Genomic DNA, 22,222 nt, shown 5'->3' on the forward strand with positions numbered 1-22,222 from the left:
ATGAAAATATTAAAATTATTTATATTGAGTTTTTTGGTGCCACCTTAAATTTTGCGCCCAAGGTTTGGGGGCCTTGCTGACCTAACCCTAGCGTTGGGCATGGTTGGTTGGCAGAGAGACGGAAGGGTTGCTGAGGGTCAGATGCCTTCTTGGCCACTTGAGAAATACCAGATTCTTCCTGAAGGGACCACTGTGGTCGGCCCTCTTCCAGAGGAGTGAGTGTGGCCATGTTGGTCTTAAATAACTTGGAAAGCTTTTATGTGAGTGTTGGTCATTTCTGCATACGTTAGGACTTTTTAAAGGTTATCTGGATGATATATATATATATATATATATATATATATATATATTTTTTTTTTTTTTTTTTTTTTAAAGCTACAGGAAGGTGTTTCCTACCTCCACTAACAATGGAAAGAAATGTAATAAATTATTTTATTTTTTCTGGAATAAAATTTTTGTAGGCATTGAGTTTGTTCAGTTCACGACTGAGGTTAAGTTGCTGGATTTGATTAGCAGAGGAAATTAGAGACATTTACAAACCTCTTTCCTTGTTAGTGTAAATTAGTCTGATTTACTAGTTTAACATTTGAAGCCTTGGCAAGATCCCATTCTTGGCCTCTTAACTCTTCTCCTTTGCAGTAACTATATTGTGGAAACGAACAGAATCTGAGCGAATGCTGTATTTTTTAAATTCGTATTTTGGCAGAGTGCAATTTGGCGGTTTTTAGTGGTAGCTCAGACTTTCTTTTGTCCTGTAGAGGGAGAGCCAGGTCATTTGAAGGTATAGAAAGTTGATGTGTGGATCCGGTCTAATTGGTTTTATTCTCATTGGGGCAGTAAAGAAGCCTAAGGGAGAATTTTACACAGCCTTCATACCTTACGGACTCTTTTTTTAAATCCCCAACAAGGTCTGCTGAGAACAGACCCAGTACCCGAGGAAGGAGAAGATGTTGCAGCCACGATCAGTGCCACAGAGACCCTATCAGAGGAGGAGCAACAAGAACTAAGAAGAGAACTTGCAAAGGTAAAGAAGCATTCCTTTCGGAACTTCCTGTTTTGCCCTTACAGTGTCATTTGTGTTTCTAAAGCACAAGGTAACAACGCATCATTGGTTCCAGGGGAGAGAAAGCAACCTGCATTTACTTTTCCTAGAGGTCTTGAGTGGGGGAGAAGAAATACAAGAGCATGATACCAGTTTGTTTTTATAGGAAAAAGGGTCTATAATGGGTGAAGGGAGTCTGAGAAGTAGAGTGTGATGGAGGAAATGGATGAGAGGAGGAATAGTGGATACCGTCTCAGGGGCTGCACTAAGTCTGATACCCTTGGCTTTGCCCCTCCATCAGTGACTCTGGCGTCTCCTTTGCTGTGTTGTGGATATAGGCACTTTGAGCCCTCTTTCCTCCCCTCCCTTTTTCTCTCTTTTTCTTAAAATTAACCACTTGAAAGTGTACAATTCAGTGGCATTTAGCACATTCACATTGTTGTACAGCTATCACATTGTTGTACAGCTACAGTTCTGTAGTTCCAGAACAATTTTATCATTCCCAGGGGAGACGCATACTCATTAAACTGGCGTCCTCAATCTCTCCTCCCTCATCCCCTGGCAACAATAGTCAGCTTTATGTCTTGTCTGTATGGATTTACTGATTCTGGATATTTTATTTAAATGGAATCATATAATATGTTACTTTGTGTATATTTTTTAGGTTCACTTAGCATAATGTTTTTTGAGGTTCATTCTTGTTGTAGCACGTATTGGTACTTTACTATTTTTTATGGTTGAATAATATTCCATTTTTTGTGTTTTCCACATTTTGTTTCTCTCTTTGTGTGTTGATGGACATTTGTGTGGTTTCCACATTTTTATAATTGTAGGCACTGAGCTGGGAACGTTTGTATAAAAGTACTTGTTTGAATACCTGTTTTTAGTTCCTTTGGATCTATATCTAGAAGTGGGATTGCTACATCAGATGATAATTCCACGTTTAAGTTTTTTTTTTTTTAATTTTTTTTCAACGTTTTTTATTTATTTTTGGGACAGAGAGAGACAGAGCATGAACGGGGGAGGGGCAGAGAGAGAGGGAGACACAGAATCAGAAACAGGCTCCAGGCTCTGAGCCATCAGCCCAGAGCCTGACGCGGGGCTCGAACTCACGGACCGCGAGATCGTGACCTGGCTGATGTCGGACGCTTAACCGACTGCGCCACCCAGGCGCCCCCCCACGTTTAACTTTTTTGGGGAACTGCCGAACTACTCACAGCAGGGGCACCATTTTACATCCCAGTCAGCTATTTCTCTACATCTTTGCCAATATTTGTTATTTTCTGTCTTTCTGAGTGTAAAGTGGTATCTCATTGTGCTTTTGATTTGTATTTCCCTCATGACTAATGATATTGAGCATTCGTGAGCTTATTAGCCACTTGTACACCTTCTTTGGAGAAATATCTATTCAAATTCTTTGCCCAGTTTTTCTTTTAATTGTCTGTTTTGTTGTTGAGATATTGAGCTCTTTATATATTCTGGGTATTAGACCCTTACCAGATATATTTTCTCCTGTATGTTTTTTCACTTTCTTCACAGTGTCTTGATGCTCATGAGGTTTAAATTTTGGTGGAATCTGGAGCGACTGGGTGGTTCAGTCGGTTAAGTGTCCGACTTCGGCTCAGGTCATGATCTTGTGGTTAATGAGTTCGAGCCCTGCATCGGGCTCTGTGCTGACAGCTGTGAGCCTGGAGCCTGCTTCAGATTCTGTGTCTCCCTCTTTCTCTCTGCCCCTCCCCTGCTCACTGTCTCTCAAAAATAAACATTAAAAAAATTTAAATTTTGATAAAATCTAATTTTTCTTTAGTTGCTTTTGCTCTTGGTGTTATATCTAAGAACCCATTTTGAAAGTTCAGATCATGAAGATTTACCCCTATGTTTTTTTCTCAGACTTTTAGCTCTTATATTTAAGTCTTTGATCTATTTCTTTTTTTTTTTTAAATTTTTTAACATTTATTCATTTTTGAGAGACAAAGTGTGATCAGGCAATGGGCAGAGAGAGAGGGAGACACATAATCTGAAACAGGCTCCGGGCTCTGAGCTGTCAGCACAGAGCCCAACACAGGGCTCAAACTCACGGACCACAAGATCATGACCTGAGCTGAAGTCAGATGCTTAACTGAGCCACCCAGGTGTCCCAACAAATGATAGCTTTCAGTTTGGAAAGGTTTTACATCAGAGTCACTGCCTGAGATCGTTGTAGACATTTAAATAAAATAGGGATAAAAAAAATCCCCTCTCATTTTTTGGGTTCATTTTAGAGATGTAATTTGCATGCCATCAAATTCTACCTCTTTCGTTTATGTGTATTCACAAGGTTGTACAGTTATCACCACTATCTAATTCAAAACATTTCATCCCCCAAAAAAGACACCCTGTTCTATTAGCAGTCACTCCCAGCCTACCCTTTGTCTCCAACCCTTGGCAACCACTGGTCTACTTTCTATTTTTATAGATTTGCCCCATTCTAGGCATTGCATACAAGTGGGGTCAGACAATGTGTGGTCTTTTGGGACTGGCTTCCCTTACGTAGTATTTTTTCAAGGTTCATCCATGCTGTAAGACATATTAGTACGCCATTCCTTTTCCTGGCTAAATAATATTCCATTTTATAGCTATCTGCCATGTTTTGGTTATCCATTCTTCAGTTGTTGGAGATTTAGGTTGTTTTTACTTTTTGGCTGTTAAGAATAATGCCACTGTGAATACTTGTGTACAGGTGTTTCGTGCAGTTGTATGCTTTCAATTTTCCTTCTATATACCTAGGAGTGGGATTCCTGGGTCCTATGATAACTCTTCTGTTCAGCTTTTTGAGGAACCACCAGAGTGTTTTACTGCCAAACTGCACCATTATCTTCCCCTTAGTAATATATGAGGGCTCCAATTTCTCTACATCCTTGCCAACCAACACTTGTGATCTTTTTTATTATAGTCATCCTAGTGGAGGTGAAGTAGGATCTCATTTGAATTTCTCACTAATGAATGGTATTGAGCATTTTCTCATATGATTATTGGTCATTTGTATATTTTCTTTGGTGAAATGTCTATTTAAAGCCTTTGTCCATTTTTAATTAGATTATTTGTCCTTATTATTAGGTTGTGTGTTCTGTGTTATGGATACTAGATCCTTATCAGATATATTCTTTGTGCTTTAAGGGTCATTCTTTTATATATATGTATTTTTCCATTTTGAAATATGTATATTTTATATACATAGTATGTGATACATAATATATATGTTGAATTAAGGAATTGTAGCCGTGATGTGCTGAGCCAGGTATATTGGTAGCACAATCTAACCGACAAAGGTAGGGAATACACTGGGTCATGTATTGTTCAGTAAGATTTATAGTGTTCTTTCTTGCCAGCTGTCATTAGGGGAAGTGAAAACTTCAGACAAGTGTCGGGGTAGAGTATGTATCTTTTAAGTCAGTTCTTTGGAGCGTCTGAAAATTCGGAGCTGGGATAGAGAAGGAGGTATTGGAAAGCTAATAGTGTGCAATGAGAATTAACCAGTAAACTGAGAAGTAGAATCTGAAAACCTGGGTTGAAATTCTGGTTCCTACATTATTAGTGTGATGACCTAGGGCAAATTATTTAATTTACTTGATTTTGAACCTCGTTCATTCATTGTTGCCTTTTTCTTTCCATATTCCAATTACAAATGACTTCTAAAACTGGTGCAGAATGAGAAGCACAGAGGATTATCTTTGTTCTGGACCTATCTTCTAATAATGCCATCTTCAGAACTATGTTTTGTTTGTTTTGGTAGCCACATCACATTCGATTTATCCTTCTCTCCTTTTGTCGAGTACTGTTTTTCTTCAGTTTGTGTTCTTTAAAGATTTAATCAGCAGTGAAAACAGTTTAATAGCACTACATGTTGTTTTTTAAAGTCCATGCTGTCTTTGAAATCATAGAAGTGTGAGGTCAAGGCTGAGAATATGGTTTTGCAACAAGCCAAGAGAAGCATCTTTCTAAGGGGTTGAATATTAATGACTATCTCACTTTTTCAGCTTCCTGGGACAAAAGGTCTCTCCCACATGAGGTCTGTTTCTTTCTGTGGGTCTGCCTCTTTCCCTCTGTTTTTCTGGCTCAGCTTGTTGGCCTACTCTATAAGTCTTTTACTGTCCTTCTTAGCCTCTGCATAGAGTTTTTGGCCTCATCAAGTATATTAAGGCTTCCATTTCTCATAATCTCACTGTGCCCTACCTGTACTTCAGGGCTTCTTTATCTAAGTCTTCCCAGCTTCTTCTCCCAATGTTATCTCAGTTTCTCAAGCTGGATTTCTGAATGAGAGAGACTGGAGTATCTCTTTTTACATCAGGCACATCACTCACTGATTGGTGGCTACTTGATGGGTTGGCTGTCCTTGGGTTAGGGGCCCACCTCTAACTGCCCAGTTAAGGCTGGTCAGTCAGTGTCAGGGGGTCCACACAGGACTTCTGTGGGGCTCTCCGGGGGAGATAGTTTGATTTGTTTATGTCTGTGGCTTTGGCAGGCCCTGGGACGGACATTTCCAGATAAACTCACATGAAATATATGGGAAGGTTGGCTTTCAGTTTGGCTTGGCTATGCACGTTTTGGTGGAGAGTAGAGATAGGTTTCATTTGGTACACAAATAGGAGTTTTGGGGGCTTTCTACTAGAACTGGCAAGCCGGAAATGCAGACCAGAGGTCAGAAGAGTGGATGTTAGAATAATTTGAATATCTTCTGTGTGGAGGTTCGAGCCCTAAGCTTCCATGACATAGTTGAGTAAAGACGTGCAGAGAGAGGAGAAGGCTGAGGACAATTCAAGATAGAAATATAAGGAAGAGAAGAGACGCTCTACAGGAGAGATCGGCACATAACCAGTTTACTTATTAACTGGTTTTTAAAGAGATCAGTGAATCAAAAAAGTTTTTAAATTTCTCCAGAACTTTTAGTATAGTTTTGCACTAATAATATTAACTTTGCTATATTTTTACCCCATCTCCCTTCCTCATAGGTAGAAGAAGAAATCCAGACTCTGTCTCAAGTGTTAGCAGCAAAAGAGAAGCATCTAGCAGAGATCAAACGGAAACTTGGGATCAATTCACTACAGGAACTAAAACAGAACATTGCCAAAGGCTGGCAGGATGTGACAGCAACATCTGCGTATGTCCCCTTGATCATACATTTTTCTAGAGAATGTAAAGGACACTTTTGCTCCTTTTGTCTGGGTAGGTGAACTGAAAGGGGCTGAGGGATGCTTCTGCGACTCTTCTTTGTACTACACAGGGCACTCCCCCCCGCCCAGTTCTCAAGTGTACCTGACTCTTCTCTAACTTTGGTCTTTCAGACTGTTCTAGGGGATAGAAAGAAAACCAGCCTCGTATGTGAGTTGAAGAACTAACATTTACGTTCCAAAAATGTTATATATTGACTTGCCAGAAATGCACCTATGTCACTTAGTCCTCAGAATAACCAAATAGGGTGGGTGGTGAGATAGCCCGAGAGAAGGAAACGGATCAGATAAGTTTTGAGGTCACAAAACTCAAAATGTAAGGGCAGCATTTGAACTCAGATTTGACCAAGTACAGAGCCAGTCTTCTTTTTACTTCCTCATAAGACTCTTGGCTCATCGTCTCTGATATGTGCTGGTGGCAGAGGCCCACCCCTTAATCTTCTTGTCTTTTTGATCACATACATTTTGATACGGCCTTAATCATGATGCAGTTTTGTTTCCTAGCATAAGGAGGAGCAAGCTTCTGGTAACAAATTCTGAAGTATGTTCTATAAAATTTTTTTTATAAGTTTACTTAGTTATTTTTGAGAGAGAGCACATGTGCATGAGTGCGGGGCAGAAAGAGAAGGAGGGAGAAAGTCTCAAACAGGCTTCATGTTATCAGCACAGAGCCCGATGTGGGGCTCGAACTCATAAACCAGGAGATCGTGACCTGAGTGGAGATCAAGAGTTGGACGCTTAACTGACTGAGCCACCCAGGTGCACCTGAAGTCTGTGTTCATCCATGCGCTGAGCTGGTTACCAGCAGCAGTGTGGCTGACTGCATCTTGACATGACAACACTAGGACACTAGGACACTAGGTACACACTAGGGTGTCTACCCCCTTTGGTCCACTTCCGACCCATATAAGTCCATATAAGATTCTTTGTGAATCACCATAAGCTTTTTATTTTTAGTATTTTTTCTTGATGGGATAAGTAAAAATGCCTGAGCATCCCTGTCAATAACAGGAGGATCTTAACCTCTTTGTAGCTACCATATTCGTTTGGTTTTGTTTGTCCTTCATTAATCCCTGGGTAGATGGGAAGAGGAAGGTGGTAAATGATAGCTTTATGCTATAGCAAATATCATACTTGAGTCATTTTCAGTATTCCGTCGAGAGTCCACAAGTCCTTATGTGGTAGCTCTGCAGATATGCAAAATTAAAAAAAATTCTTTACGGCCATATAACTTACTTGGATAAAAAGTACACAGGGACCTTACCTTGCTTCTGGTCCCTTTTTAGGGAATAAAGATATAAAAGGCATGTGAGGAATTTGATTTCATTTTTGTTTGGCTTTAGTGGAGAAGAATAAGAGGTATAATTTCAGCCTCTGGCTGATTTTCAGCTTTTCTCTATGACTATTTTTACCCCTTACCCCGATTTCCTTGGCCCCGCCTTTATAGGCGTCTGTTTGGCTGTCCTAGGGCACTGCCGAAGATTGAGCCTGCATGATGGTTAACGATATAACGATGTGATGATGTTGTCCTGGTGGTTATGAAGGATTTGGGATGTTCTAAAAACAATTTTTTTTTTAAAAGGTTTTTTTTTTTTTTTTTTTTTTAAATTTTTTTTTTTTCAACGTTTATTTATTTTTGGGACAGAGAGAGACAGAGCATGAACGGGGGAGGGGCAGAGAGAGAGGGAGACACAGAATCGGAAACAGGCTCCAGGCTCTGAGCCATCTGCCCAGAGCCCGACGCGGGGCTCGAACTCACGGACCGCGAGATCGTGACCTGGCTGAAGTCGGACGCTTAACCGACTGCGCCACCCAGGCGCCCCTTAAAAGGTTTTTGAGAGCTCTCCAAGAGGTGGTGATCATTCTTTAAATTATTGCTATTAGAAAAGGTTAGCTTACCTTTTCTTTACTCTGTTCTTTTATAATTTAATATAGATACAAAAAGACCTCTGAAACCTTATCTCAAGCTGGACAGAAGGCATCGGCTGCTTTCTCATCTGTTGGATCGGTCATCACCAAAAAGCTGGAAGATGTAAAGTATGTCCTCATTTCTCCTTGCTCATTAAGTAGCTGAGGCAAATTAAAATACGTTGTGGTTGCATGTATTTCCTGACTTTGTGGATAATGCTGTATTCTCCTGTCTTCAAGTGAGGGAGGCCTCTCCTTCAAACCAGGACCTGAAATATTGTCTCAGTTATTTTAGGCGTAGCCTTCTGGCTCTTAGGCATAGCGTTCAAAATAATCATCTTGTGAGTACTTTTAAGGTTGTTGGAAAATTCTGGTTGTGCATTTGTGTCCTTTTAGTCCTTCCTGATCATGCAGGGTAAGTATGTCTCTTGTGGTTGCAAGTTTGTGGTTGTGGGCCGAGCCTGTGGTCCTCCTGGTGACAGGTCCAGGAGTGCTGCCTGCACGCGTGGACCGAGACCGGCTTCAGTTCTGCGTGGTACACTGTTATACCATGGTGCGATTACCACATGCTCATCCGTGTCCTGGTTTGTACTAATGTGTAATCTCTCTCTACATTCATGCCTAGGCCCACATCTTGATATTGAGCTTTGCTTTTTGTTTTGCATTTATATTTCAGATGAGTCTGCAGAATTTTCCTGGCAGTTTTAATAAAACCACTTCACAGTGCTTTTGTGCATCCACCCTGCTCCCCCCCCCCCGCCCTGCCCCCGCCATGTTGATTCAAATAGCACTGAAAGTGACAAACATGGTTTAAATTTGCTGTGCTTCTGTTGGCATGAAAGTGTTTTTGTTTTACTAACAAAACCCTCAGATTGCATGACTTTGTGTTTTTCATTTGTGGGGAATGTAGCTTTTACAACCAGAATTTTGTTGGTTGAATAAGTTTCGCAACCAATGTATATTTATTACGTACCCAAAAATCCAAAGGACTTCTTGTATTTGGACCATCATCATTCTAAGCGTCTGTGTAATAAACATAGCTTACTTGCTTTCTTTTGACAATTTATGTACATCTCTGAGGTGCTCTCATGTCTCTCTATGCCAGCTTGATTGTCTAGACCTTTAGAGTCCAGTTTAAGCCTTACACGACTTTTAAAAAGTAGGTTATTCCATTGTTTTAGATTTACCAGAACCTACTTTCTTTTTTAATGCTTACTGTGGCTTCTTACAGAATGCAAGCCTTTTCACATTCCTTTAGGTAAGGACAGCTTGAACCATCCCTGCAGCTGTAGCCGGTGTCTAAGACAAGTGTGCTTAATTAGACTTTATTATGCCACGTTGGATGGTTGTGTTCGTCCACTGCATACTTTTCTTGCGTTTGGAATATCTTTTTCCTTAGTGCATACCTATTTTTAAGGGAGGGTTTTTGTATACCGTGGGTAACAGATAAATTAAAAGAAGAATAATTGGACATTGTGGTTCAGGGATATGGAAATGATTTTGACATTTCTTACTTTTTTGTTGTTGGTGGTGGTCAAAAGAAGCAGCTCAACCATGGCATACAGAATTCCTCCCTTTTAATGTCTGACTTTGTTTGTTTTTGATGCTTTAATTTCTTTGGTGCTTTTGTAAGGATGTTGGAATTCTCCTTCACGTGGGTCCCATTATGCTTCTGTAATAGAGTGCACATGTACTGCCTCATGATGTCAGTCTTCCGTCTTCTACAGGTTACTCTGATCACTTTTTTTTTTCATTGTGGTAAAGTAGACATAAAATATACCCATTACTCTGCACTTTCCAGTATTTGTTTTACTAGCTTATAGTTTTTACTATTTTTTAAATTTCTTTACACTATACTCTTTGCATATGCAGGTAAGGAAATTTCATGGTTGCAAAAGGAAAAATAGCCTATTAGGCTAAAACAAACAAACAAACAAACAATCAACCACACACACATTAAAAAGATGTCAGCCCAAACCATGCCTTATAGAAGGAATCTTTGTGATGCTGAGCAAACCTCTTCTCTGTCTCCCATACAGACTGTTTATCCAATTAATAGAGAAAACTAAGCTGGAGAAAGGTCTTTAGAGTGTAAGCAGGAAAGACAACATGGTCTGCTGCTTCCATCTCTGTTCTTCTAGTGCGAATTATGTTCTCAGTCACTTGCTATAGTCTAGCTGTTTGTCTGCTTAAGTAAGGAAACTTAAACTTATCGCTGAGGCCTTTCTGGCCTAGTGACACTTGGCCCAGGAAGTCAGAGCCAACCATAGGGATAAGAAGATCAAGAAATAGGTGGTTTTGTATTTTTGGTATTCAATTAAAAATGGCCTCAGTGCTTTAGGCAGCTGTTAAGACCACTTTATCCACAGTCGTTTGAGTTGTGTGAATACGTATTCAGTCACAGGATCCATTCTGCTCCTGTTAGACTGCATTTTGTGGACAGGCCCACGGAATATAACCATACATCAGATATGGCTCTCATACTGAAAGACCTTACAATCTTTGAGTGGATTTGGGGCGCCTGGGTGGTGCAGTCGGTTAAGCGTCCGACTTCAGCCAGGTCACGATCTCGCGGTCTGTGAGTTCGAGCCCCGTGTCAGGCTCTGGGCTGATGGCTCGGAGCCTGGAGCCTGTTTCCGATTCTGTGTCTCCCTCTCTCTCTGCCCCTCCCCCGTTCATGCTCTGTCTCTCTCTGTCCCAAAAATAAATAAACGTTGAAAAAAAAAAATTTAAAAAAAAAAAAAATCTTTGAGTGGATGGAGTAGGGGAAGGGGGTTGGGACTAGGAATAAGTTAAGGTGGAAGAGCCCTGTTAACCCTGGATTATATAACAATGTGATAGAAATAAAAATGTAAAAATATTTATGTATGTGCTGTTGGGGAATGTTTCATCAGTACACATCCCTGTTCTTTCTCTGTAGTTTTAAGATTAAGCAAATTCACATAAGATGGCTCAGGATGTGCTGTCTTATTAATTGACCAGGAACAGATTAGGTATTGCCCCTCTTTTCTAGCTCCTTATACAGTCAACTTTTTTTATTTCATTTAAAAACTATAATTGAGATTACACTCTGCCATTTTTAGTCCTGTTTCTAATAATATATTGTGTATCCATACGTGGAAGTTTAAGTAAGACTTTTGATTAAAACCTGGAAATGAGAGATACAAGATTATTTTCTGAAAGCTAAATTTTGTAAGTCTCACAGATTAAAAGTTGGCTAAAGTCACTTAAATTTCTCGGCCAAGAAGCCCTGATTGTGATCTGATTTCGTGTGTTCACATGTAAAAGTATATGAGAACATATAAAACAGAAACACATAAAAACATACATAACAGAAAACCTGTATGAAGAAAAACCGCACCTTTGAGATCAGTGAGTCACGGTGGCAAATATTGGCCCAAAAACTGTCCAAGGAGAGGAAGCTTGGAAAGTAGATTTTGAGGGTTTCAGTCCCAGCAGCAAGGCCTTTGCTCCCATGGAGACGATGTGAGAGGCCTCTTTTGCCAAGTGCTTGAAATAGTTGCTTAATCCTGTCAACCTCCCTTTGTTTTGAGTCCCTGTGTACCCAGCAAGCTTGTGGCAATGATTTCACTCTCCGACAGAATTGTGGTTGATTTGCTAACATGAATTGTTAGACCCTGCAACAGTTTTTAGGTCACATTGTCAATTAATAAATTGATACTTGGGATTTAGATATGTTCCTTACACCCCAGGTGGGGTGTGCAAGGATGAGGAAGTGGAGGAGAAAAGAGAGAGATCGGTTTTTAGTCCCCTGAGAATTAGGTGTCTGTGACAGCTGGGTTGAGGGCCAGATGTGGGACATGGTAATGAGAACTATCGTGGGAAGCTCTTCAGGGACAGCCAGCCTTTCCCCTCAGGTGTTGTGTTCATATCCACCCATCTCATATTTGCTCATTGTCTATACGTATGTGTTGAGCATTGATTCATGCCTTTAAGTTTTTGAGAGAAACTTTGGAATTTTTTTGAGAGAAACCCTTCTCATTTTCCTTGGTGCCAGTGTTAAACATCATTTTCAGTGTTACTAATAGTATAGTATAGTAATTCAGCAGCTTCATTAGTCAAGAATTTTGATATATTTAAAGAGGAAGTGCTAATTAACTTTGCTTTTATTTCCAAAGGAAGTTTCTCCTGTTAACGTGTGTATTTCTTCATATAAATCTCTAGATATCTTTTTTTGTTTGTTTGGGACTCATTAAGGTTATTCCAGACCATTCTGTTTTGCTGAAAATTTTCACCCCTTAACGGGAACAGAAATGATGTCTTCTCTTTCAGAGAGTACTTTTCGATTAGAATTTGAAAAGCTTTATTGAACTTTTCTACCTTTCATGCCCATATTTCCTAATTTTAGTTACAAGTTTTTGTTCGTTCATGCTTTCATTCAGAAGTATTTATTGAACGCTAACCATGTGCCAGACCTTGGTCCAGACTGTGTGGTCCGAGTTACCAACTGAAATAACAACTGGGTGCAATGCAAACGTTTTAAAGACTGCACTGTAATATGAAATAAATGTTAATGTGTGTTTCTGTTAAAGTCATCTGTAGTAATAATAATGGTGAATAATTCTGTCCCAGGCAAGGCTCTATATAGTCCCTCCGAAGTAAGTGCTGTTGTTTTTTTGATTTTGCAGAGGAGGAAACTGAACCATAGAGAGGTTAAGTGACTCCCCCCAAGATCACACAGCTAAGTGGCTGAAGCCCAAGCTTTGAACCCAGACAGCACCCTGGTTCTGGAGCCTGTATTCTTCTCTGCATTGTTCTGCCTCCCCAAAGTGATCAAGGTTTAAGAGTAGGCCCCTCCAGGGGCGCCTGGGTGGCGCAGTCGGTTAAGCGTCCGACTTCAGCCAGGTCACGATCTCACGGTCCGTGAGTTCGAGCCCCGCGTCGGACTCTGGGCTGATGGCTCAGAGCCTGGAGCCTGTTTCCGATTCTGTGTCTCCCTCTCTCTCTGCCCCTCCCCCGTTCATGCTCTGTCTCTCTCTGTCCCAAAAATAAATAAACGTGGAAAAAAAAAAATTTAAAAAAAAAGAATAGGCCCCTCCAGGCACTGGCCAGCAGTTACTTTGGCTTATCACTTACAGTCAAGAAATTATTGTGAGGGCACAATGGAAAAATAATACACAGATAGCTCTCAAAAGCGTGTCTGGCACCTAGTAAGCATTCAAACATGCTAACCATTAACTCTTTCTTTTCTTTCTCTGTGTAGTACCTACCACTTCCTTTCTTCTCTTTCCTCCCTTTATGTCTCCCCTTTTATTGTGATTGGGGATGAAAAGATCAAGGAACTGTGTAAGAAACCAGGAAAATTTAAAAAATCAATTCAGCTTTTTAAAAGAATGACATTTTTTTTTTTTTTTACATATTTTTTTTTATCTTAGAGAGACAGAGAGAGAGCACAAGGGGAAAGGGCAGAGAGAGAAGGAGACGCAGAATCCGAAGCAGGCTCCAGGCTCTGAGCTGTTGGTACAGAGCCTGACATGCGGCTCAAACTCACAAAATGTGAGATCATGACCTGAGTCAAAGTCAGACGCTTAACTGACTGAGCCACCCAGGTGCCCCAAAAGAATAACTTTTAAAAAAAATGTTTACTTATTTTGAGACGGAGACTGCTGTATTTCCAGCATTATTGTTTTCTCTTATTTGCCTTATTTGTGAGTTTCCCCTTTCTTCCTGGTACCTCCTTACATTAATGTTCCACTCCCATCCCTTACCTAATCAGGGGAGACCCCTTGATTACACACAGGCATAGCTCTGCACTGACTTCTTGTTTTCATTCTCCATCCCCTGATAATTTGGGGCGATGTTTACTATTCAGTTTTCCAACTCTCATCACCTTGGTTTATTTCTTATGTAGGATAATCCTGAAGTAATTTGTGCCCTGGATGTTGAATTTACAGTCAACTTGATGTATTTAGAATTCATTTTATGATCATTTCTTCCACTTTGCCTTTGACTTGTTTCCTCTTAACTAGCTTGTATGCTGGTTCAAGGGGCACAGAACCCAGAAAATGACCATTGGAAGGAATGAGTTTTAAGTGGGTGTTTAGGGACAGTGGCTACAATTAGCTATGGATTTCTGAAATTTGCACTTTACGTATTTCCTCATTTTGTTGATACTATTGAATTCATTCAGGGAGTCCCACGAACAAGCAGTTTATCATACATCCAAGCCATCACTCCCGTTCTTTTGCCAGAATTTGGTAATTCTGCCAAAATGAATGTTCTAGTGAAGAGTCTTGGTTATGAGGAACAAAAAATTAGGTAAACCAGCTTCCCTAAGAAGGAGAATGTGTCGCATAGAAAGTTCTTTTGGAATCTGAGGAGAAGAAAGGTAGCAAGCCCTTTCCCCACCCAGACTAGCCCTGCTGGTTGGAAAGCTGGTAAAATCAAGGTTGCTTCCAGAAGCCAAGGAAATTGCTGTTCCTCTCTCACCCTGCCCTCTTCCTTGTGTGGTCATCTCTGCTTCCTTTCTTCTACCTCTCCGTGCACTATATTCAGTCCTTTCTTGGGGAACTGGCTGCTTCTGCATTCTTGCACCCTGTACCTCCTGGTCCCATGAAAGGCCTTCCTCAACGTCTAAGCCCACATAACTTTTCAGCTCATGTACCTAGCCATTAACCAGTGGTTTAGTGTACAAAATCCCAGGATAAGAATCTTAATTGTCCTCTTTTTTTGTTTTGTCTTTCTTTTCATTCACTCCAAACAGTTTGCAGATTACCAGGAGATTAGTTGTGGTGGGTGGAGTCCTACTGATGCAGTTATCATTACTGACGATGATGGAAGGGGGCTGTGGAAATGTGATTAGACAGACTCTTTAGAAGGCTCTAAACTAGTGTAAATGATTGTTAATTAATAGTAGCTAATAGTATTGTAAACTAAGAAGGATGATTTTTATGAATCTCTATCCTTCAAGTATGGATCTAGCCCACTGCAATAGATTAAGCAGGAAAAGCATTAGCCAATTCTCCTAGAATGTAGTCTTGTACCCAAGGTATCTACCACTGTTATAGTATAGAGAGAATGGTGAGCTGCCTGTATTCTTTCCTGTGTTACATATGACATTAAGTATGAAGATGTCCAGATACTTTACTGGTTATTTTGACTATGTGAACTGCCAGTATATTTTGATTTATATCTAGATCATACTTCATGTCACTACATATTAGTGCAAAACTAGATTTGGGGAGCTACTCTTAAAACACACTGTCATGTGTAACAACTGATTTTTTGAGAAAACTTAAATCACACATGCAATATTCCAGTATAATTAAGAATACCTTGGACTGTCCAGCTTACCTGAAGGAAAGATTTCCTACCAAAGCGGCTATGCCAGTGATCAAAATACTGTAAGCATAGTAATCATATCAGCAATTTACAGTGACTTTGTGAGCCCACGAATTAAAGTGCTTTCATCTTGCGAGGTGGTCTCTATGGGAGATGGCTGAGAGTAGATAACCTTGAGCCTGAACGGTCGGTAAACTGCATTGCCTTTGAGAAAGAAGTTGGTGCTAGTAAAACAAAGGGCCAAAAATGACCATTAAGAACATTTAGTTCATTGGGCTGAAGTACAAGTGTCTCTTATTAGAAAATTGATAACTACTACTAAGGAGTGATCTCTAAATCACTTTCAGTTGTCAAATAGGTGATTTATTTTGAAGCCTTCCTGTTTTGGTCTGGTCACAAATATGTGGGAGAAAGGCAGCTGCTGGCGCCCTTCACCAGCCTCACTTGTGCGTGTGTGTATCTGTATGTGCGCTTCGTTTTTTGAGGGGAGGCGGTGAACATTGAATCAGGAGTCCCAAAGACCCAGGTTCCGTCCTACTGTGACCTTGGGTAAATCACTTAACTTCTGAGCCTCGGTGCTTGATGCCCCATAGATACAGGTGAAAAGCACTGTAGAATTTTCAAAGTGCTATAAAAGTGCAAGGTTGAATTATTAGCTCTGTCAACTACATGGGTTAAATTGGCTCATGAACGGGCGTCTGGCTGGCTCAGTTGGAGCGTGCGACTCTTGATCTTGGGGTCCTGAGTTTGAGCCCCACGTTGGGTGTAGAGATCATTTAAATAAATAAATAACTTTAGAAGAACAATAAAAAATTGAATCAAAAATAATTTGCTCATGGATACAAGTGCATTGGAATAATTTTTATCCCCTCCACCTCAAAAAGTAGATAAATCTTCATGGTGCCAAAGGAATGAGCCCCTAGAAAGCTGCGTTTTATAATGTCTAATCACGATACTAACTTCATGTCTATCTCTTTTTAATGCTGCCTCTTAGTATCCGCTCCATTCAACATTCAATTAGCATGCCTGCTATGAGGTAAAGTATTTTATTTTTACAAAATGTAGCTGATCTTACTCTTTCTTATTCTTTATTTCAATGTGTAACTTGAACTGTTCTGAAGCGGGGAGCTAGGATTCTGCTCTAAACAAGCTGCGCGTTTAACGCTGTATCAGTTTTCAGTTGCTCCTTCTATAATGTTAAGGTGGGTGCAAGTGATCCAATAAAGGTTTGTGATTAAAAAAAAAGTTATTATTTCTACTTTATTTTGTAAACCTATTAAATTGCTTCATATTTTAAATCTGCTTAACTGTAAAAGTGAACACTACCCATCTAATAAAGCTCTTCATAGATGACAGCTGTCCCACCACCTCTGTCTGCTAAAGCTACTCGGCTTTCCAACCTCCCTATTTCCACTTCCCTCATCCTATTCTGACATTTGGAGCCAACTGTGATTCAATTCTGCCATCCTCTTCCATCAGGAAACAACCTGCAAGCAGTGCATGTTACTGTCTCCTTAATCTCTCCAGAGAGGCAGGGGATTTTTAACAACACATGCTTGGCTTAACCTTTAGTATACATCAGAACTACCTGGAGAGCTTGTTAAACCCCCTGCTTGCTGAACCCCGCCCCCTCTGGTTTCTGATTTCTATAGGCTTGAGGTGGGAACCGAGAACTTGCATTGCCCACAACTTCCCAAGAGCTATGGATGCATCTGGGGGACTACCCCTTGGGCCTGGTTGCCCATCACCACTGTGGAAAGGAGAGAACCCCTTGTTCCCTTCTTCACCTTTTTCATCTATGTAATAGGAAGGATATTTGAGGTCAGGTGGATAGTTTAAAAGCTTCGGAAACCCAGACGTGAGTGACATAGGTTCTGTGATCCTCGTTGATTAATATGGATGAGTGTGAAGACGTGGGAGAGGCTTTCCGTGGGCTCAGAGTGCTCTGTCAGTTGGGGCAGCTTTGTGATGTAGGCAAAACCGCATTTCTGTGCTTCTTCCTTCCTTTTGGTCTCTCTTTCCTCATCTCTACTGCTGCTCCCTGGGAACCAGGATCCCTGTTGTGGAAACTCATGTGGTCTGCTTGTCCTGCTTGGTGATGGGGGTTCATGTAGGACTCTTTGCCAGGCAATATGTGAATTTAAACACGAGTTTTAGAGTATAGTTACCTTAACCAAAATTAAACTGATCTAAGGGTGGCACACTTAGATGGTTAGAGAAGTGACAGAATTCGTGTCTTACCGACTTTGTTCCTTCTCCTCACACATGTACTTGACTACATCTATATCATGTATATCTGAGACAGGCTGTTTGTGGAACTGAAGGCATTGTTGTAGAAATCTTAGACCAGAATTTGATCATCTTACCTAATAATACATATTTGCCTCTATGCCTGCACAGACATACACAGCTAAATCTGTTTCTTTGCTGATTGAGAATAACTGTGAAGAGGAATACAATCAACTAATGATGTTTCAAAATCAGTGAGTTTTTTTCAGTGTTTGTAATTTTACTGTTTTTCTTTCTCTCCGTAGAAACTCCCCAACTTTCAAATCATTTGAAGAAAAAGTTGAAAACTTAAAGGCAAGTAGAGATGAATAGAATCTTAGTGATGTCTTGCTTGGTGCCTTAAATTTTTTTGCTGTGGGTAAATTATTCACATTACTCCTTCTTTCTAAAATATTTAGAGCCTTGATGACTTTATTCTTTTTTTTTTTTTTTAATTTTTTTTTCAACGTTTATTTATTTTTGGGACAGAGAGAGACAGAGCATGAACGGGGGAGGGGCAGAGAGAGAGGGAGACACAGAGTCGGAAACAGGCTCCAGGCTCTGAGCCATCAGCCCAGAGCCCGACGCGGGGCTCGAACTCACGGACCGCGAGATCGTGACCTGGCTGAAGTCGGACGCTTAACCGACTGCGCCACCCAGGCGCCCCTATTCTTTACGTTATTATAGGTGATGTGTACTCTTTTAATCAATGTTTTGAGTGTATGTTGTAGCATGGTAGATGCTAAATGCTAAAAGGAAATGTGTAATTTAAAAAGCCAGTAGTACTTGAGAAGTGTGTACTGCTCCAATACATTTATAATTTAACAAAATTTAATATAAATTTTATTGTAGAAAATTAGCAACAACATCGAAAAGCCCAAAAAAAACACACAAAAAGTTGGTCCTGTCACCCGGAGCCAGTGATATGTATATAGTTGGACTATAATGTTAATGCTTTAAGAAGGGATTAACCAGATACAACATAAACATTTTCCTTTATCATTAAATATTCTTCCTCAATATTATGTTTAATGGATGTTTACATGTACCTTGTGACAGATATTGATTGTTCAATCCTCAGTCATTAGACATTTGTATTATGATGGTGATCACTATTGATGATTCACTGTTTTATTTTTTGATTGCTTTGATTACAGTGAAGGTGGGCATTTTCAGTGATTATTTTTATTAATTTATAAATTATATTTTCAAAATTATGTTCAAAACTATAAAATTATTAACTCTTAGGATCACAAGCGACCAGAAAGGTTGTCTGGTTCCTGACAGTTCCCAGCCTTCAGTTTGGGCAAAGCAGTGTTTCATTTCTTCCTAAACAAATCCTGATAATTAACTGTGGGTATTTTTTAAGGATTAAAATTATTATCTTAAGCGTTTTATATAAATCTGCTTAAAAACAAATATTCAGATTTAGTCTTTCATAATCGTAACCGAGTTACTTATTTTTTTTTTTTTTTAACGTTTATTTATTTTTGAGACAGAGAGAGACAGAGCATGAACGGGGGAGGGTCAAAGAGAGAGAGGGAGACACAGAATCTGAAACAGGCTCCAGGCTCTGAGCTGTCAGCACAGAGCCCGACGCGGGGCTCGAACTCATGGACCATGAGATCATGACCTGAGCCGAAGTCCGACGCTTAACCGACTGAGCCACCCAGGCGCCCCTGAGTTACTTATTTTTAAATGCATCTTTTTTAAATTACAGAAGCAGGGGCTACTTATGGAAAGGAACCCAAACACTGTAGTGTGGTTTGGATCTTTTTTTCTTGTCCATACAAACACTAATACACACCTTTTCTGTTTCCACATAAATGTATAAACATTTTGCAGATATGAATCACAACTGCACACACAGTCCTATAACTTGTTCATCCAGCCCCCACTAGCATATGTGCTGTATGATCCCACAAACACAGGGACCTGTTCTTCTTACTCACTCATGCTTCCCAAGGGCCTGGATTAGTCCTTGGCACATTGATGCTACTTAATACATATTTGATGAGCAACAAGTATATCCTAGTCATTCTTCTAGGTCAGTAGGAGACCTGCTTTATTCTTTTTAATGCCTAGTCATGTGTTTGCAATTAAACTGTACATTGTAGGAAGTCAGCTGTCACTATTTAGGATTATCCTGAGTCTCTCCTTGAAATCTGCCTTAAGCATTAGTTTTTGAAATGACGGGTTGGAAAAAACAGCTGTATTCTTTAGACACTGAAGAGGACTAGAAACTTCCAGGTCATTTACTATATATTCTGTCTCTGAGTGTATTTAGATTCTATAAATTGTGGTGAAACTTGCTTTTGAAACATGACTAGGCACCATTCAGATAAAAACATGTAATTTTTAGAAGTATAGAATAGCAAACAGCTATCCCCCCAAAAGCTGTAAAATAGAGTTGTACACTTGGGATGTAATTTTGCTAAATTACCTTTATGTTCAATTAAATATTGGGTCTACATGTACTTACGTTTAGATTTTGGATTGGTTCATTTATCTGTGATAATTGAGCATTTGCCATGTGCCAGATGATGAATGGTAGGCCCTGGAGATACCCCAGTGAGCAAGAGAGATACAGACCCTTTCTGCAAGATGTGTAGGCAATTAAATGGCCATTGAAAATAAAGTGAGTGGGGGCACCTGGTTGGCTTAGTCAATTAAGCGTCCAACTTCAGCTCAGGTCATGATCTCACGGTTTGTGAGCTTGAGTCCCGTGTGAGGCTCAGAGCCTGGAGCCTGCTTTGGATTCTGTGTCTCCCTCTCTCTCTCTGCCCTTCCCCTGCTTTTGCTCTTTCTCGCTCTCTCAAAAATAAATAAACATTAAAAAAAAAAAAAAAAAAAAAGCAAAAAGTAAGGTAAGGCTCCATGACGGGGAGACTTGGGGATGCAGAAACGTCTGACCTAGCTTAGGAAGGAAGGTAAGAGAGGGTTTCTTACAGGACAAGATAATATAAATGGAGGAGGCCTTTAGGTTGAGGAGAATGTTTTAAAAGCTTTGACACCTTTTTGAGGAATACCAGGCATTTTGCTGTGCTGTAGGGTAGTGGGCAGGAGATAAAGCTCGAGTGATGGGGAGGCTGCACTAAAGAATTTGGACTTAGGGCAATGAGAAGCTTCTGAAGGATTTTAAACAATGTGGGTGGTGTATTCTGTGCATTTTAGAAAGGTCACTGGTGCCCTGCAGATCTAAGGAGTTCTGGAGCCAGGGAGACTGGTTAGGAGGAAGGAGTTGTAATCCAGGCCAGAGATGGCGGTGGAGTGAATTAAGGTAGTGCTGACGGGACAGAGTTGAGAGATATTTAGAATTTAGAAGTGACAGCCAAAAAGTTAGTGACTGATTGGATGTGGAACAAGATGGAGCAGGATCAAGGATGACTCCCAGGTGTCTGGCCAAGGCAGCTAGGTGAGTGCTACAGTTATGTAAAGTCTTAAGAATAGAGAAGGAACCAGTTGTGGAGGGAGGTGTTCAATGTTAGACATGTGTAAGGGTCTTAGTATTTTCCTATAATTAAGAAATGTGTTTTAATAAATTTAACAAATATACAGTGGACGTAAGTTGTGCAGATTTTTCAGACAATTCAGAGATTATGGATGGGAGACCAAAAAGAAGGAGAGAAAATTTCAACAAGATTCCAGCCGATAATGTGTCTGTGGCTAGTCGGTTAAGATTGAGCTAAGAGCAGGTCAAGTGAAACCTATGAGTTTCATTGTTGGTTGACTGTTTTTTTTTTTTTTATTTTATTTTTTTAAATTTATTTTTGAGAGAGAGAGAGAGAGTACTAGCGGGGTAAGGGCAAAGAGAGAGGGAGACACAGAATCGGAAGCAGGCTCCAGGCTCTAAGCTGTCAGCACAGAGCCCGACTCGGGACTTGAGATCATGACCTGAGCCGAGGTCGGATGCTTAACCGGCTGAGCCACCCAGGCACCCCTGTTGACTGGTTTCTTAATGTTAGTCAGCTGTCTTGCTGGTCATTAAGGATGTAACAGAGAGAGCATAGATACATCAGTGTTATTAAGGATGAAGTGACATCATAAAGGTTTGGAAAAGCATAAAGTATTATCCAAATGTATGGTAGACCTCTTCATGCAGACAAATGTTTATTGACAATATCAGGCCAGATCAATTGGAGTAATGCTCCACGAACTTTAACTTGTCAAGAAGCCCCTGGAGATCTTTGTAGCTGGAGGCGGGGAGGTTGGTCTGAGACTCTTCCTAACAAACTCCCAGGTGTCACGGAGTCAGTCTGTGTGTTACGATTAAAGCACACCTTAAGTAGCACTGGGTTAGAAAGTTTACACCATAGGTGGGAAAAAAAAAATATATATATATATATATATTTCTTTCCTTTGTTGTATTTATTATTTCTTGAATGAGTGTAGCTCAATGAACAATTGGAGAATACAAAGTGCTATCCAAATATAAAGAGACTTCAGTAGGTATTTTAGAATAAGAGATCTGAAAAAGGTTTTCAGACAAATTTCC

The 22,222-nt window shown here is 40.1% G+C and overlaps 1 protein-coding gene across 3 annotated transcripts in view; it reads left to right on the forward strand.

The window, feature by feature from the left end:
- Positions 1-22,222, forward strand: part of TPD52 (tumor protein D52) — a 114,210-nt gene that overhangs the window by 88,956 nt on the left and 3,032 nt on the right. For 2 of the 3 annotated variants that reach the window (XM_030303815.1, XM_030303814.1), the window contains exons 2-7: positions 909-1,024; positions 6,031-6,179; positions 8,185-8,286; positions 9,389-9,415; positions 16,454-16,495; positions 17,994-18,042. In XM_030303815.1, the coding sequence (XP_030159675.1) occupies positions 909-1,024; positions 6,031-6,179; positions 8,185-8,286; positions 9,389-9,415; positions 16,454-16,495; positions 17,994-18,042 (485 nt within the window). The remainder of the gene's footprint in view (positions 1-908; positions 1,025-6,030; positions 6,180-8,184; positions 8,287-9,388; positions 9,416-16,453; positions 16,496-17,993; positions 18,043-22,222) is intronic. The other variant, XM_032591962.1, reaches the window with a different exon arrangement.

This window comes from Lynx canadensis, chromosome F2 (assembly GCF_007474595.2).
Source record: "Lynx canadensis isolate LIC74 chromosome F2, mLynCan4.pri.v2, whole genome shotgun sequence".
NCBI classification, from domain to species: domain Eukaryota; kingdom Metazoa; phylum Chordata; class Mammalia; order Carnivora; family Felidae; genus Lynx; species Lynx canadensis.